The sequence below is a fragment of the Epinephelus lanceolatus genome, chromosome 5 (genome assembly GCF_041903045.1).
Source record: "Epinephelus lanceolatus isolate andai-2023 chromosome 5, ASM4190304v1, whole genome shotgun sequence".
NCBI classification, from domain to species: Eukaryota; Metazoa; Chordata; class Actinopteri; order Perciformes; family Serranidae; genus Epinephelus; species Epinephelus lanceolatus.
In genome coordinates this window covers 25864421-25879433 of record NC_135738.1, presented here as the reverse complement: position 1 = coordinate 25879433, position 15013 = coordinate 25864421, and the positions used below count along the sequence as shown (strand labels likewise).

The 15013-nt window shown below is 41.0% G+C and overlaps 1 protein-coding gene across 3 annotated transcripts in view; it reads left to right on the top strand.

Moving 5' to 3' along the window:
- The window catches only part of shank3a (SH3 and multiple ankyrin repeat domains 3a), a 284296-nt gene that overhangs the window by 122701 nt on the left and 146582 nt on the right, over window positions 1-15013 (top strand). For 2 of the 3 annotated variants that reach the window (XM_078167969.1, XM_078167968.1), the window contains exon 4: window positions 6818-6889. In XM_078167969.1, the coding sequence (XP_078024095.1) occupies window positions 6818-6889 (72 nt within the window). Of the gene's footprint in view, window positions 1-6817; window positions 6890-13972; window positions 14259-15013 lie in introns of those variants that run through there. The other variant, XM_078167970.1, reaches the window with a different exon arrangement.

Sequence of the window (15013 nt, the reverse complement as noted above, 5' to 3'; positions counted from 1 at the left end):
GTTTTATGATGTGTCAAGAGATGAAAAGCATAATACAGATTTACTTTCCACCTAAAGCCCCAGTTTTATGTCAATCTCTGATGCATTGGGAGATGACTGCTATTATTATTTTATACAGTATTACTTATTGTAGTGCTAAAGTGCTTTATAATTGTAATATGTCTCTTTAATTAAAAGCCTTTAACATGTTTTCTTTGTTGATGCAGTTTTGGCTACATCAGTAATTATTAAATGTAGAGGCAAATTGCATACTTATGGTACGCCGTTTTGTCTCATCTCCTCTCCACTCTTATCATGGGTCTTATTATTTCAGATTTGGTGTACTGTGCTGCTTTAGAGTTGGGCTCTTAGCTGCAGACAAAAGTAGACCATTGAAAACTGGCTAGAGGATATTTTCATGGTTTTGCCACCTTGATGATTTGTCATAGAATCAGAGACACATTTCTTAATCTGAATGGATACTAATATTGACTTAATTCAGAGGTGTTCTTGACAACTCACCTTTAGTAAAACATCGTTTGATATAACCCACAAAAGGCTCAAATAAGTCTGCAGGCAGTGAATCAAAATATGAGCATCAGCCATTCACACTGTCATCTTCATATCAGTTGGGTTTGGATTAACATTCTTCCTCTTATTCACATTTCACTGATTAATTCAAACTTAAACTAGAAATTCACCAGACTCTAGGAAATTTAAATAATTTGTATAAAGTCTTAGTAAAGCATGCAACTCTCTGCCAGAGAGCACACAGTTACTTTAACTCTTTATACTCTACTGGAACACTTGGGGGCAGTGTCATGAGTGTTACTCTGCATATATTTGATATTGTAAGAGGGGAGATGGAGGATGGAGAATCACGGTGGTTATAAGGTCATTTTGGGGGTCTCTGGCTGTGTGCGCCTCACTGTGTCCAGTAGACTCCCCAGATACTTCTGTTCAGGGCTTATCTTTTATTTAAGGAGTAATTTAAGTAATAAGAATCCTGGACTTGAACATGCTGTGTGTTAACTGTCAGAGCTGAAAGCAATGATGAAAGAAAAGGGTGGTGGGTAGAAGAGAGTAAATCGATGCATGATACATAAAAAGTTTTTGGAGCATGTCAGTTTGAAAGTGGTTGCACATATAGCCTGATATAGTCAAATGTCTAAGGCCTTCTAAATGTTGGCATGTATGTTTCTGCAAACCTTGAATATGTTACATTTGAGACAGGGGAAACTGGCGACACAAAAGCTTAAGTGGTGTGGAAATCATTATGTGTATAATGATGACACACTGGAGACATCGAAGTGGCTGCCACACACACTCCTGTCACCTTTCATATATCTTCACCACCTGCACATATGAATTGTGTAAATACTCAGAGTCTGGAAAAGAAGCCAGTGACAACTTTCACACAATCATTACACCCCATATCCTCATTATGAATCATAATACAGGCCAAGATAGCCATAACAAATTTAAAGAAGTAAATTGTTCACCTATCAGACTTCCATCTTGAAATGATATCTTAAGATTGAGGTTACCTCTGATTGCTGCAATCATTTTGGCAAGGTGTGAAACAGTCTGATTGCTGTAAACATATAAATACTGAGTTGACACTCAGTTGTTTCCATGGTACGCCGTTAAGACCTGCAAATCAGCAGGCTCATATCGATGCATCAGCATTCATGAGGTGCTTTGCATTGACCATTTATGTTTGAACGTTGGTGTGTAGAGGGCAAGATATGAGTCTGATCCACGTGCGGACAATTCCAAGTTGATTTGGGACTTATAAAAGGAAAATGTACACCGGCAGGTATAAGCACAGTTTTATAAATCAGAATATTATTTTGGCACACTATTTTCTGCTTTTGTTCGCATGCACACTTTTAGTATGGATCCTATGCACGGTTTTATAAATGGCACCCCTGGTTTTGTTGTTTGTTGGTCTTAAACAGTAGTCTGCAGCTTAGCAGCCGCCTCACCTGTGTCACGCCATCCATCCATCCTTTCCACCTCATGATGATAAAGTGAGCTCATGTACATTTTAGCTTATTAGCATTTTAGTTTAGCCAACATGGGGTGTTTCAGACAATGACTTACAAATTGAAGAGCCTTCGTGCATAATGAAAAATACATGATGGCGTTGTTTTGGCTCGTGCACCCTCATGGTGGAGACACAACGGCAAGATAAACCTAGCTTAGAAAAGAGGAGTGCCGTTGAGGCATTTTCAAAAACAACAAAGATGGCTGCAGCTGATGTTGAACTTTCTGTTGAAATACTGTTTTCAAAATGGCACCACTCTATCATAGACATGACACAGCTCAAATCTGTGCGATGTAGTCTGTTCACATTTGTCTGTTGCCCAGCATTATTGCACGTTTTGTTGCTCCGATTGGTTGTAGGTCTTTCCAACTGCATCCAGAAGCATTTCGAAATAAAGAGACAACAGATAGGATTGTTTTTTTTTTTTTTGTTTTTTTTTAGCTTGGCGCCACCTAGCGTCAGCAGTGTTGCTCGCACTGTCGCAAAGACCAAATTGAGCGTGGGGATCAGAGATAATCAATAAAATGTAGGCTGTAAAGCCACCAGTATACCTCTATGTATATGTAGAATGAGAAGGTGTGTGGACATACTAAATAAAAAAAACAAATAGTAATGCAAATAATTATAGCAGAATGCACAGTACCAGTACAAACAACTCACAGTAAATGGTACCACTATGCACAGTATCAGTACAAACAACAGTAGACACGTAAGGGGTAATGTATAGTGAGCCGGTGACTGTTGAAAAATAACTCCCGACAGGGGAATGGAACCCCGACGCGCAGTGGAGTTATTTTTCAACAGTCACCGACTCACTATGCATTATCCCGCTTAGAAAATGGCTTACTACTAAAACATTCAAATGTTACAACTGGCATCAATATTGTTAAACTGCTGGCAGAGTGTATTGACAGAGGAGAGGCGTTCACCAGACAAACGGGAGCGGAGGAGAGGATTTTACTCCACTTCTCCCGGTCGAAGAGGCTGGGTGCCCATTAGCTGCGGCGGCTAGGAATGAACTAGCGGCCAGTACAGTACAGTCCTCTCTGGTCTAGCTAACATTTAGCCGTGTTACTTACTGATCCATTAGAAAGAAAGCTAGCTGGACATGGGTTTTGAAGCCTCTTTGGTCACGGAGCTCCCTCCAGCTCTTGAACGCCTGATTGAGGTTTACTCTTGTTTTTCCTCTTCTTTTATCACTCTCCTTTTTGTGCATCCTCACCTCCTCAGAGAGATTAGCTCTTTTCTTTTGGGAGGCCGTTTTTCACTTATCTCCAAACTTTGTCCGTCTGCCATTGTGCTCCTGACTCAACTGTCTCATGCTCTGGCCAGTTCCTCATAAGGACCAGCTCCAGTCCCTGATTGGCTGACCGACCAGTTTGGCAATACATGACGCATTTCCTGCCGTAAAGCTTTTTTTTTTTTCGCGAAAATTCGTCCCCGGTGGCAGGAGCTTATTGCAAAGATTGCAAAGCCACTAAGTAACCTATGTAAACGCTGATAGTCTGATGTTACTGTGTCCACTGCCCTGTGCAACCCACATTATTTTCATCATGATATATATAGGCAAAAATGCTGTCTGTTGCTTGTTTAAGGCTTTTGTTAATGACCTTGGAAATCGAAAATGAACTTAGAGGTTCCTGACTAACTCGCATTTGCGAATTGGCCTGGTGATGTCGTGCTAGCAAAGGCTTACAGTCCAGCTGAGCAACTGTGGGATCCGATCAGTGTGTGTGTGTGTGTGTGTGTGTGTGTGTGTTTGAGTGTGCTATGAGTGTCTGCAACTACTCTGTCAGAGCTCTGTGTGTGTCATTGATTGACCAGCAGTTATTCCCTGAGGCCTGTGGTGTGTAGAGATGATTGACAGGTTTGGATTAGCAGCTCAAAACTGCTCTGCTGTGTCTTGGATTTACCCTGTTGGTGAACACCACACATCGGTGGAGAAAAAGACGTGCGCACACACTAACACATACGCACATGAATGGTTGCATGCAGGTGCGTATGTGTTAGTGCGCACACACACACACACACACACACACACACACACACACACACACACAAACTCACCGAACTGAAATACATTTCGAGTCCTGGGCAGTGAAAGTAACAAATTTTTAAAGCTATTACAGTCTGTCAGTGTTCAGTGAAACCTGTCTGTTAAACAAGCAGCTTGCAACAGACCTAATGAATGTTCTGGCTTTTGACAAGTTGGGAAATGGTAAGAGACTGGAGTTGCATATTATAGAAAGCATACCAGATGATTTTGCATTAATGAAAACACAGTTAGATCAAGAATTTTGGGAGAGGTTTCTAACAGTGGTGTTTCAGAGCTGGAAAGATGCTCTTTGCATAAAACTATGCTGTATATGGAGTAGAAAGACACAATACTTTTGAAATTAGTGCTATATGACCAGAAAAAATGGAAACCACTGTGGCATTTGCTTTTGCTCTGGAGGTAGAAAACTTGCAACTACCAGTACAGTGCCGCAACAGACCAATAAATGCTCCCTCTGGTGGATGACATAATGCGAGTTTCCCATCTAGAAACATCATGGTGGCTGGCTGTTAACAAACAGTCTCAATTTACAGTTAAAGAGTAAGCTACAATATGTTTCTTAAAACATTTAAGGTGAGAAACAGGCAACCTGGCAACAGAGTCTTGCTTCATATTTGATCAGCACTGCCTAGTTTTAATGTTTGACCTCAGTTTTTCAGCCTCCTGTAATATTTACAGAATACGGGAAACAGTATGGCGCCCACTTCCTGGTTACAAACTTTGATAATACAGCTAAACAGTGCACTAAAATATGTTTTTGAAAACATTTCAGGCTAAAAATGGGCAATGCCCTTTTTTAACCGAAGTGCAATACTCTGCCCAGCACTCCCTAGTTTTACTGTTTGATCCATAGACTCTATGCAAAGATTGACAACACAGCTCCACTTTCTCCCACTGAAAATAAATGAAGCCAAAATACACCATATACAGCAGCTGCCATCTTGTGCTGGTGATATCATTTGGAGCCAGAGCCTTTGCAGTAGTGATCTCAGTGGTATTGATTTCCCACCCATACACCCATCTGACTGATCACGAGCTGCACCATTGATCGCAAAAACGATTGGCACACACAGCTGTTAGTTATGACGTCAAACCCCCTTTTTATAGCATCAAATTACTAAAACCAAACTTATCAGAAAAAAAATAACACAGTATGATAAGAACCACCTATAACAAACATCTTTGAGGAAACTGTATTTGGCGTAAACTTTGATCTTTTAGTCTGGCCCATGTCCCATCCACGAATATGGAGGAGGCTGGGTTTATGACCAGTACTGCAGTCAGTCATCAGCGGGCGACTGAGATGTTTCGGCCTCACTTTTGGGTAGCTGTCATGTTGTCCATCATTATTATACAGCCTGTGGTTTGGTCCAAGTTTAAGAGAGAAAGGTGGTCAGCAATATTTCTCTAAATCTGCTTTTATACTGTCCTGATGCAGAAGTACAATCTGTAGTTTGAGCAACAGCTCTAGAGTCAGCGCAGCGTCATGTACTGATTTGAGCTGAGAGATGAGCATAAAGGTCTGGACACAAGCAAGATGGTGGGAAGTTTACCATAGTTCATTTACACATACTACCCACACGTTTATGATACAAAGCTGGTTGAAAGTCAGAAAGTATCTCTTTAAGTGTGACCATCATTTACTGTAGAAGTTCAGATTTCACTGATGCTACAAAAACACAGTGTGTAAAGAGCTTTGATATATTTAAAAAAAGGAAAAGAAAAAGAAAAAGAAAAAGGCATTACTGTATTGTTAACAGTGTAGTTGGAGATGCATTGATTTACAGTACATGAGTCACTGCATTTTGTCTCAGCAAATTGCTTGTTGCCAAAAGACAACTCCAGTGGTCAAAGGGAGCAGACAAATCACTTCACTATGTGAGCAAATGCAGCTTGTTTGTTGTAAAAGAACACATATGGTCCCACTTTAAAAAATCCATTCTCAGTTGGCACTGCTTATAGATAACTCAATAAGACGGATGTCAAGATATTCAGTTTTACTGTGTTCCGCATAATGCATGATTTTTCCCACAATATTTTTTCAACCTTCCCATTACTTTTCAAACTTATTCTTCTGCAGGATGCTGAGTGTTCAGACTCTGTATTATCCAATCAATGTCTGGTCATCAGAGTTCAACATTGTTTTACCTCTGTTAACTATTTGACATACTACAGTAAATTGATTTTTTGCAGTTGGAGAAACAATTTTAACTCAGTGTGGGGAAAAACACTCTTTTTATTAAATGAATGCACTTGTCTTTTTTAATTTGTCAGACCTGTTTGCAATGCTCCTCCTGTGTGTTTATTTAGTTGAAATTGGAAACCTTTTTTATTGTTTTGCAATTTATATTTCATACTAAAACTTCAAGGAGCAGGAGATGGGTTTTCAAGCAAGATGTAATATGTGGAAAAGATGACAAGCAGGAACGCTGGCAAAAGATGACAGCCGTATACAGGGAGATGTTTGGTCCCCTAATGTCATTGCATGGTTATTAAATGGGTTGATATTTCAGTTTCTGTTTCTCTGGTCTTTCTCTCTCCCTCCCACTCTCTCTCTGTCTTAGGAAAGTCAATATTGTATTTGAAAATTGTCATAGTTTGGTCTAAGGAGCTGATACTCAGTGATGATTGATGATTGTTTGTTTTGTGTTTTTTTGTGAAGCAGTGGAAGCAGACAATAAGAGAGAGTAAAACCCGATTGTCCTCTTACGTTTGTTCTTGTTTCGTTTCAGTTCCGCTATAAAAGACGTGTCTACACCCAGACTTACCTGGATGAAAAGCAGCTGTCTAAGCTCCACACCAAGGTAAGACCAAACAGCTGTGCACTCTGTCATCCTGACATCTGAAGAGCTTATGCTTTGTGAAACCTTCTAAACCCAGTGAATGACACACACTGCATGCAGTGCATAGAGCAAAGCTCAGGTAGCATACAGGCCAAGTGGATACAGCAAGTGCAGGGAGGCTCTGGTTAAGTTTAATTCTCTAATCTTTATAAGATGCTTGAAGAGTGGACCTCAGTAACAGCTTGACTGTGTGTGCTTGCTGGTTCATGTGTAATTGAGGTACTCTCTCCAGGCCATGCAGAGCCCTGAGAGGTTTGCATGAGGACAGTGTGAGTGAGACAATGCCTGTTTTGTGCTGCCATAGCACATTAAAATGAACAGGTAGAGATTAAGATAATCATGGTTTCACTTATTTCCATTCATGTGTATCTCTGTATTTCTGTCTTTTACCAATCCTGTGTAATTGCTTCTGTCAAAATACTCAGCAGGTAGCACTGTAATTTTCTTCCTTGTTGGCTTAATATGTTAAACACGCTTTTCCGTCCTACTCAAACATAAAAAACTAGAATGGAGCAGAACATGCAATCTAATGCTGCAGTGATAGTTTGTCTCCTGTTGATTATGGTCCCAGATCAGGTTGAGAATATGTATAACAGACAATTGTGTGTTTCTGTTTTGTGCATTTGAATGAATATGAATAGATACAGAAGGGAAGGCTGGTTCATTGATATCAGTCTTTACTTGTTGGATATGCTGGCTTATAGACAGCAACAAACGGCAGTCCAAACTGGCAAACAGAACCAAAGAGGCGATGCTGGCAGACAGCGGTCAGGGGCAGGCAGGTGGTCACAAACGCAGATACAGAGAGCTGCAGAATAGGACAAAGGCTGGCACGGTTAGGCTACTGAGCAATCTAGACAATCTGGCAGAGGGTGAATACTACTGGCTGGGCACAGTATACACTATGACTAACAGAGTAATGGGGAACAGGTGTGCAAGCAGGTGACTAATCAGGTGATCACCTGAAGCAGGACTTCAGCGGGGACAGCCAGTGGACAGGTGAAGAATGGCAGGTCTGAAATATGAGGAGATGTTAGTAAGAAGACGCAAATGAGGTAGACATGATTGTGTGTGTGTTTGTGTGTGTGTGTGTGTGTGGGGGTGTACTAAGTGGAACAGACAGCAGAAAGAACTGAATGCATTTGCATCAAACCCCATCAGAGGGCAGGAGATTTACACTGGAGAGAATTAACAGTGTCAATTATGTTTTTGTGTGTTAGAGAGAGAGACGGAGAACAATAGTCAGGAGCTGCTTTTGCTTACAAATTGCGGAACCGCAGTTTTGATCATTTATGCGTCAGTCAGTTCTTTTCACCCTTGTGACTGTCAAAAACTCATTTTCCAATTTCGGCTCAACCTCACTAAGAAAATAACATTTTTTTTTTATGTTATTCAGCATATGTCACATTTTGTTATGAGACACCACTGAAACATGCTGCATCACGTAATAATCTGATGAATAAAACACCATTAAGTAACACCACAAAGTAGGCTGCCTGCACCCCTTCTGTGTGACTAATGTTCTTAGATGTGCTTTTCTTGTAGTTAATAGACTAATGCTGGTGAGAACAGTTTTAACAGCTTAATGCTGATTTGCAGTGAGCTCCATATACACTCTATCCCATGAGAAAATTTGATTATATTGTTAATCCTCACTGTCATAGTTTGAGGAACTAAAGTTCCTAGAAAACATGGGGTGGTTCAAGAATATTGATTAGAACCTCCTTTTTTAGGCATTTGGCATTATTGGTGCACTGATGTCTGTTACTTGTACAATTGTCACAGTTATGAATTTGTCTCTCTTTATTGCCTTTGTACGTTTCTCAGTTGCTTTCAAATTAAAGAAGTATTTTATTGCCAAAAAGATGGCCTTTTCATAAAACTGGTCCGTCTAAACAGTAGAAAGAAGCAAAAACTTTTGAAACTGGTGCTACATGATGAGAAAACAGAGAAAAGGGCGGTTCCATTTACATTTGCTCAAGAGGTTAAAAGACCTACTGTGCTGCACCAGACCAATAGATGCTCCAGCTGGTGGGTGACTTAATGCAATCGTTTTTGTTTTGACACAGGAAACTGTGGCGACAGTGAAACAGTAAGATAACATATGTCTCTAAAAACATCTGAGGTGAGAAATAGGCAACGCAGTAACATAATCTTTGTTCATATTTTATCAGCACTGCTTAGTAGTAAAGTTTGATTTCAGTTTTTTCAGCCTCCTTTTTTGCAATACAGGAAACAGTATGGTCCTTACTTCCTCTTTACAAATTCTTGTATTACAGCGAAGTAGTGCACTGAAATGTTTATAAGACTTATAAGCGAGGAATAGGCAATACAGTGACAGAATCTAGGTTTATATTTGATTGGCGCTGCCTGATTTTACTATATGATTAGAGTTTAAGTCTCAGTTTGACAGAAAGCAACAGAGCTGGATCTTACTCTATCTACGTTTCTACTTGCTATGTCCATGGTGGTGGGCATACAAAAATGCGGAAGTACAATCTGTATTTCGAGCAAGAGCCCCAGAGCCAGTGGATTTGAGCTGGGAGAGGAGCAGGGAGATCTGGGTGCTGGTAAGATGAAGGGAAGTCTACCACTGTGCATTTACATGTACTACCTACATTGTCATTATACAAAGCTGGTTGAAAATCAGCAAAGTATCCCTTGAAGGAACAAACAGAACAACAGCAATTCAGAGCTATCTGTCAAGGGTATTGCAAGATACTATTATATATCTATATTTTATTCTCTATCTATTAGGTGGCATGGTGGTGCAATGGTTAGTATTGTCACCTCACAGCAAGAGAGTTCCTGTGCGGAGCCTGTATGTTCTCTTCGTGTCAGCATGGGTTTTATCCAGGTACTCCGGATTCCTCCCACAGTCCAAAGACGTGCAGATTAATTGGTGACTCTAAATTGCGTGAAGGTAGGTGTAGGTGTAGGTGTGAATGTCTGTCTCTATGTGTCAGTCCTGCAATAGTCTGGCGAACTGTCCAGGGTGTACCACACTTCTCACCCAGTGTCAGCTGGGATGGGTTGCAGCGCCCCTGCGACCCCCAACAGGATAAGCAGTTACGGAAAATATAACCGCTCATGTATTCTATATGCAATGAATAAGCAGAGCATGTGGCTACAGGCATTGTTTTCACAGAAATGTGGCATACAGTATGGTCCTTTTCTGTCAGGGTCCAATTCCCTTAGAGAGACTTTTCAACATTTAGTTGAACATTTGGAAAGTAGAGGCCAAAATGTGGCCTGTTTTGGGAATCCAGGGCTGAATCCTGGATTTGTGCGTGGGAGATTTGAAATATCATTGAACATGGTTTCTTAGAAAAAGAGGGGATTTTTCATTCAGTTCTTTGTTGGGCTGTTTCGTCCACCTCTTTTTCATGGGCAGTGAGTGTATTCTGCAGTGTACTTTATTGAGAGTGTCAGAGAGAACAAAAAAATAGTGAATGAGACGCAGATGCAAGAAAGCTGTGATGAGAAGGATGAGTCATACTCTCAAATATTGTCTCTTGTCTAACCAGTCTGGTGTGAGGTGCTGCCGTCTGCTACTGTGCTACATCGCTATGACATAGTATATGAGTGTTACTCAACCAAGATCAGTTTCAGCCCAGCTGCAATTTAGGTAGTAATTTCACACAATAAATCATCTATAAAGAGATCACTTGTTGTGACTGGCCTGCCTCACCGGCCAGCCAATGTTGAACTGGTAAAATGTTCAGATGAAGAAAAGAGTGTGAATCTCCCAGCCTCTAACTCGATCATGCTGAGTACAAACCTGAATGTGTGAATGGGCAGTGAAAGCCACGGTGTTGCTTGAGCTATTTTTTTTTTCAGCAATGACTAATCCAGGACAGCTGTGTTATTGGAGAGACTGAAGGTGGTAATTTGGCTGTAGAAGCTCCAGAAACAGTCACAGTAAATTCTTGTTTTCCTCCATTAATTATCTGCATGTCTCTCAACACAGTGACACCTGAACACAGAGACACTGGTCATTATCTGAGATATCGAGTCAAGTATCTGTCATAATGCATGCATTTGTAAAACGCTGGTGTTTATTTGTGTTTGCAAAATATTTTGTACAGATTATACATTATGATTGATTGTAAAGGCCTAATTACACTTACTATACAACCTGAATGCTGTAGCAGGCTACACCACCCACTGCCTCCTCAGTGAAAATAATTTAGAAGGAATGCAGCTCAGTTTATGGCACTATTTAATTTCATGGTCAGAGTCAACTGCTATTTGACTATTGTGTTTAATATATGTAGATGTTTGAAAAGGCAAGTGGTGTATTAATTATTCGTAGCAGTAGTATGCTAATTATTCAATCATGAATGTTAAAGGCTCTATACAGGTCTCTGTCTAGGCAGTGGTAATAAAAAGAAAATATTCTCTTGTGCCTGCATTAACGAAGATGAGCTTTAAGCAAGCGGTGTTACAAAGTAATGGAGCATTGACGTTTGCCCCCCTCTCTCTTTTTTTTCCTGAATGGCACATTTGCTTTTGTTGCATAATGACTTCCAGAGGTAAAGAGGGAAATCTTGTTATGGGTGACTCTTGCAGCCTTGGCAGTCACGATATTCACAATTCATCCTGCAGCAAGCTGCCCTGTTAGGCAGAGGTCAAGCATTAGCCTACTTTGCTGGTATGGAGCTCATTAGCCGCGGGCTAAAGTTTGAAATGAGGTCATAATTGATAGGATTTTCCCATTCTTTTTTTTTCCCCTCTACACCCGACCCAGGCAGACCTCCTCACCCGACTCTGTCCTGGTTAACAACACAGAGGTGGCTGCAGAGAACATTTACATAGTATACTTTTAGGAGAAAAAAAGAGTGCATGTGAGTGGGTGTTTGGTGTAGGAGGACTGCCATGTGATAAACAGGGCTGCAGAATGGATGGCTTTCTTGCAGTTTGACAAAGAGCTTCCACTGATAGAAGTCCCCCCCCCCCCCCCCCCCCCCCAGCTGTTTTTTATAAGTCATTTATGCACTTGACTCAAACTGACTTAATGACTGTTACCATCTAAAAACTTGTTTTTACCCTTAAATTCTCTCATAAACTTTGTCTTCACTGTGTTACAATACCACATCTTTTCTCTGTATATATATATCTTTAACATTTCACAGTACATAATGCTGTCAGTATATCGAGGTGCAATTTTAAAACCGAGATGCTATTTTTTAATCCCTGCACATCACATGAAAGGCCAATACTGTAGATGTACAGTATGAATCATTTATCCACTTTTCACAGTGACATGTTAAGAGCATGATCACCTCCATCTTTCTGTCTTATTTATGAGGAGCAGAGTACTAATGCTTTAGTACTAAAGTTGATCAGTGCAGCTACAGTTTATGTGACCTTGTGATGAACTCTTCATATATGTTCTGGGGAACAGATCTCATGCAAGTTTTAAGATGATTGGGCTTTTATAATTTTGCAGCCAATTAAAGATATATAGACAATAGCCATGAAAGACTAGTTGGTTGGATGGCTAGAAAGATGGAAACATGAGTACGCTGTACATGCATATATAATATGAATGAAAGCCCTGGGCGTAGTGGTCACAGAGATCGCCAGGGAGGGGGTGGGTTGGAAGAAACTAAAGAGGCATATACAGTCGTGGAGAGCGTTTAGTAACGCACTATTTGGTAATGTGGTCACAGACTCCACAGAGCAGACTGCCAGAGTGAGGGCATTTCAATTGTGCTAATATCATAAACCCGCTGAGAAATTGCACACGCTATCAAAAGAATTTGCTTGGGTAAAAATGATTAGTCTTGTTCAGTATGATTCACAAGCCAAACCAATGCTCATATCATGCCTTTTTTTGTGACAGTGTACATGTGTGGGAAAGCATTCATAAACGGATCCACTAGAAAACGTCATGCAGTGTATTGCTATTCCTCCTACACTCAGGCTTTGTATTGTTGTTAGCGGCTTATTGTATTTATGAATGAGAATTCCTGCATTATTTTCAATTTACAGTGAAACCACACAGAGAATGTAGCTCATTGTAGGTGTGATATTGTTCTGAGATGCCAGATCCCACAGAGCATTTGTATAGTGCCTAAACCCTCATATCAGTGCAGTGTTATTGCTACTGCAGCCATCATGAAATTTGATGTGGGATTTCTGCATAGTACACACACATATACACATGCACAACATGCACTCAGACACACACCAGCACAGCTGCATGGCACAGGATGAGAGGATATTTCCAGTGGGGAATCCCTCTCACACATAGCTCCCCTTATGGATAATCCCTTAAAAAGAAGAGAAATTTTGTACTTTGAAAAAAGTAAAGAGATATCTGGGTAGAAATAAGAGTGTGCACACACACACACACACACACACACACACACACACACAGACAAACAAATACAGACATGGAACTTGGGATTTTTCAAAATGTTTTCCCAGTTGAATCGAGGGGCTCAGCTGACATGTTTTTTTTTTTTTTTGCTGTTTCTGATTTGAGAGACCGTATGTGTCTGTGTGGTTTTGTTGATGTTTTAATATGTGTGACACTACTCCACATACTGTGACTGTGTGGAGTTGCCAATTGGGTTATTTGTACAAATAAATTGTACAAACATTTTGCATTTAAATGTAACCATATTTTCAGGAACACTTAGATTCAAAGACATGAGCATCAGTCAGTAGTCAAAAGGCTCTGTCTGTCATCTAACACTTGGCTTAGACTGTGATACAGAGATTGCACCAGTGTCCTACAGTATATTTATGTCTTTGTCCTGTTCTTTTCTTTATTTCCTTTCCCTTTGAATATCCGTATCTTTCCTAGCTTCTACACCCCACCCATTTTCCCCCTTATTTTCTCTTTCTGCTTAACCTCCCTCTATCTTACGCTTTCTCTCCTCCCTCTATTTTCCCTCCCTCTTCTCTAGCTCTCACTCTCCCCACCCTCCCTCTGTTCTCTCCAGCATCCTGCAAAATCACCCCTTGCCATCTCTCCGTCTGTCTGTGCATGCACAGGAGTCAGTGTGTACGTCTGTGCTTGGACGAGTGTTTGTGTGAGTGACCATGTGAGCGTGCATGTGCTACTTTGACAAGCCGAGAGGTAGTGAAGGAGAAGGAGAGAGAACAAGGGGAGAGGAGACGAGGAGGAGGGGGACTGGATATGGCCATGTGGATGATGTTTTGGCACTGGGACTGTAGCTGACCTACGGAAGTGTGTTTGTGACGGCGAGTGTGTCTGTGTGTGTGTGAGATGGGATCCGCTCTGGGCAGAAGACAAGCTGCCCAGAGAAGAGAAAGGAAAACTAAAGAAGCCAGGAAGGCCAGACTCAATAGTAAGGTACCCCAATTGCTTTCATCATCTCTATAATTTAATTTTGTCATTATCTCTGGTGTAAGCACATATTTTTCCTCCTCTGTTTCTCTGTTTTTCATACTTTCTGTCTCTAATTATTCCCGAACACTCCCCAACTCATCCCTGCCTACCTGTCTAAGCTCTCTCTCCCTTTCTCTCTCTGGCTTTCGTTCTGTTGTTATGCTCTGCTGCATGTTGGCTGTGTGAAGAGCTGGTGCAGTCTTGTCTGAAACCTTGACAGAATGCTAATGTTTCTCCCTGCACTGGTTCAGTTACTAACCGTAGGCTTGGATCACTGTGTCTATTTGTGTGTGTGTGTGTGTGTGCCTGATATGTTAGTGAACGTTTTGTCTAGTTGTGGTCAGTGTGAGTGGTTGTGTTTTGCTTTTGGATCTCTGACTAAATAAGGCAAACATTTGTGTGTGTGTGTCTGTATGTGGCAGACATTCCTGTGTACAAGGCTGTGTTTGTGCACATGCGGGTGCACGTGTGTGTGTCTGTGAAAATGTGTTTATGCATGCACATGACAATGTGTGTGTGCCAGTGGGTCTCTCTGGGACAGAATCTGCCTTGTGGTCTTCACTGTCTGTTATCATAATGCCCCGCTTGTGTCACAATGCTGTCATAACCTGCTATTGATGCTCTCTGATGGAGACGGCCTCACTGTGTGTGTGTGTGTTTGTGCTGGAGAGACACAAAGCTGCAAAGAGCCGAAAAGACAGTGTAATAGCTGTGGCACA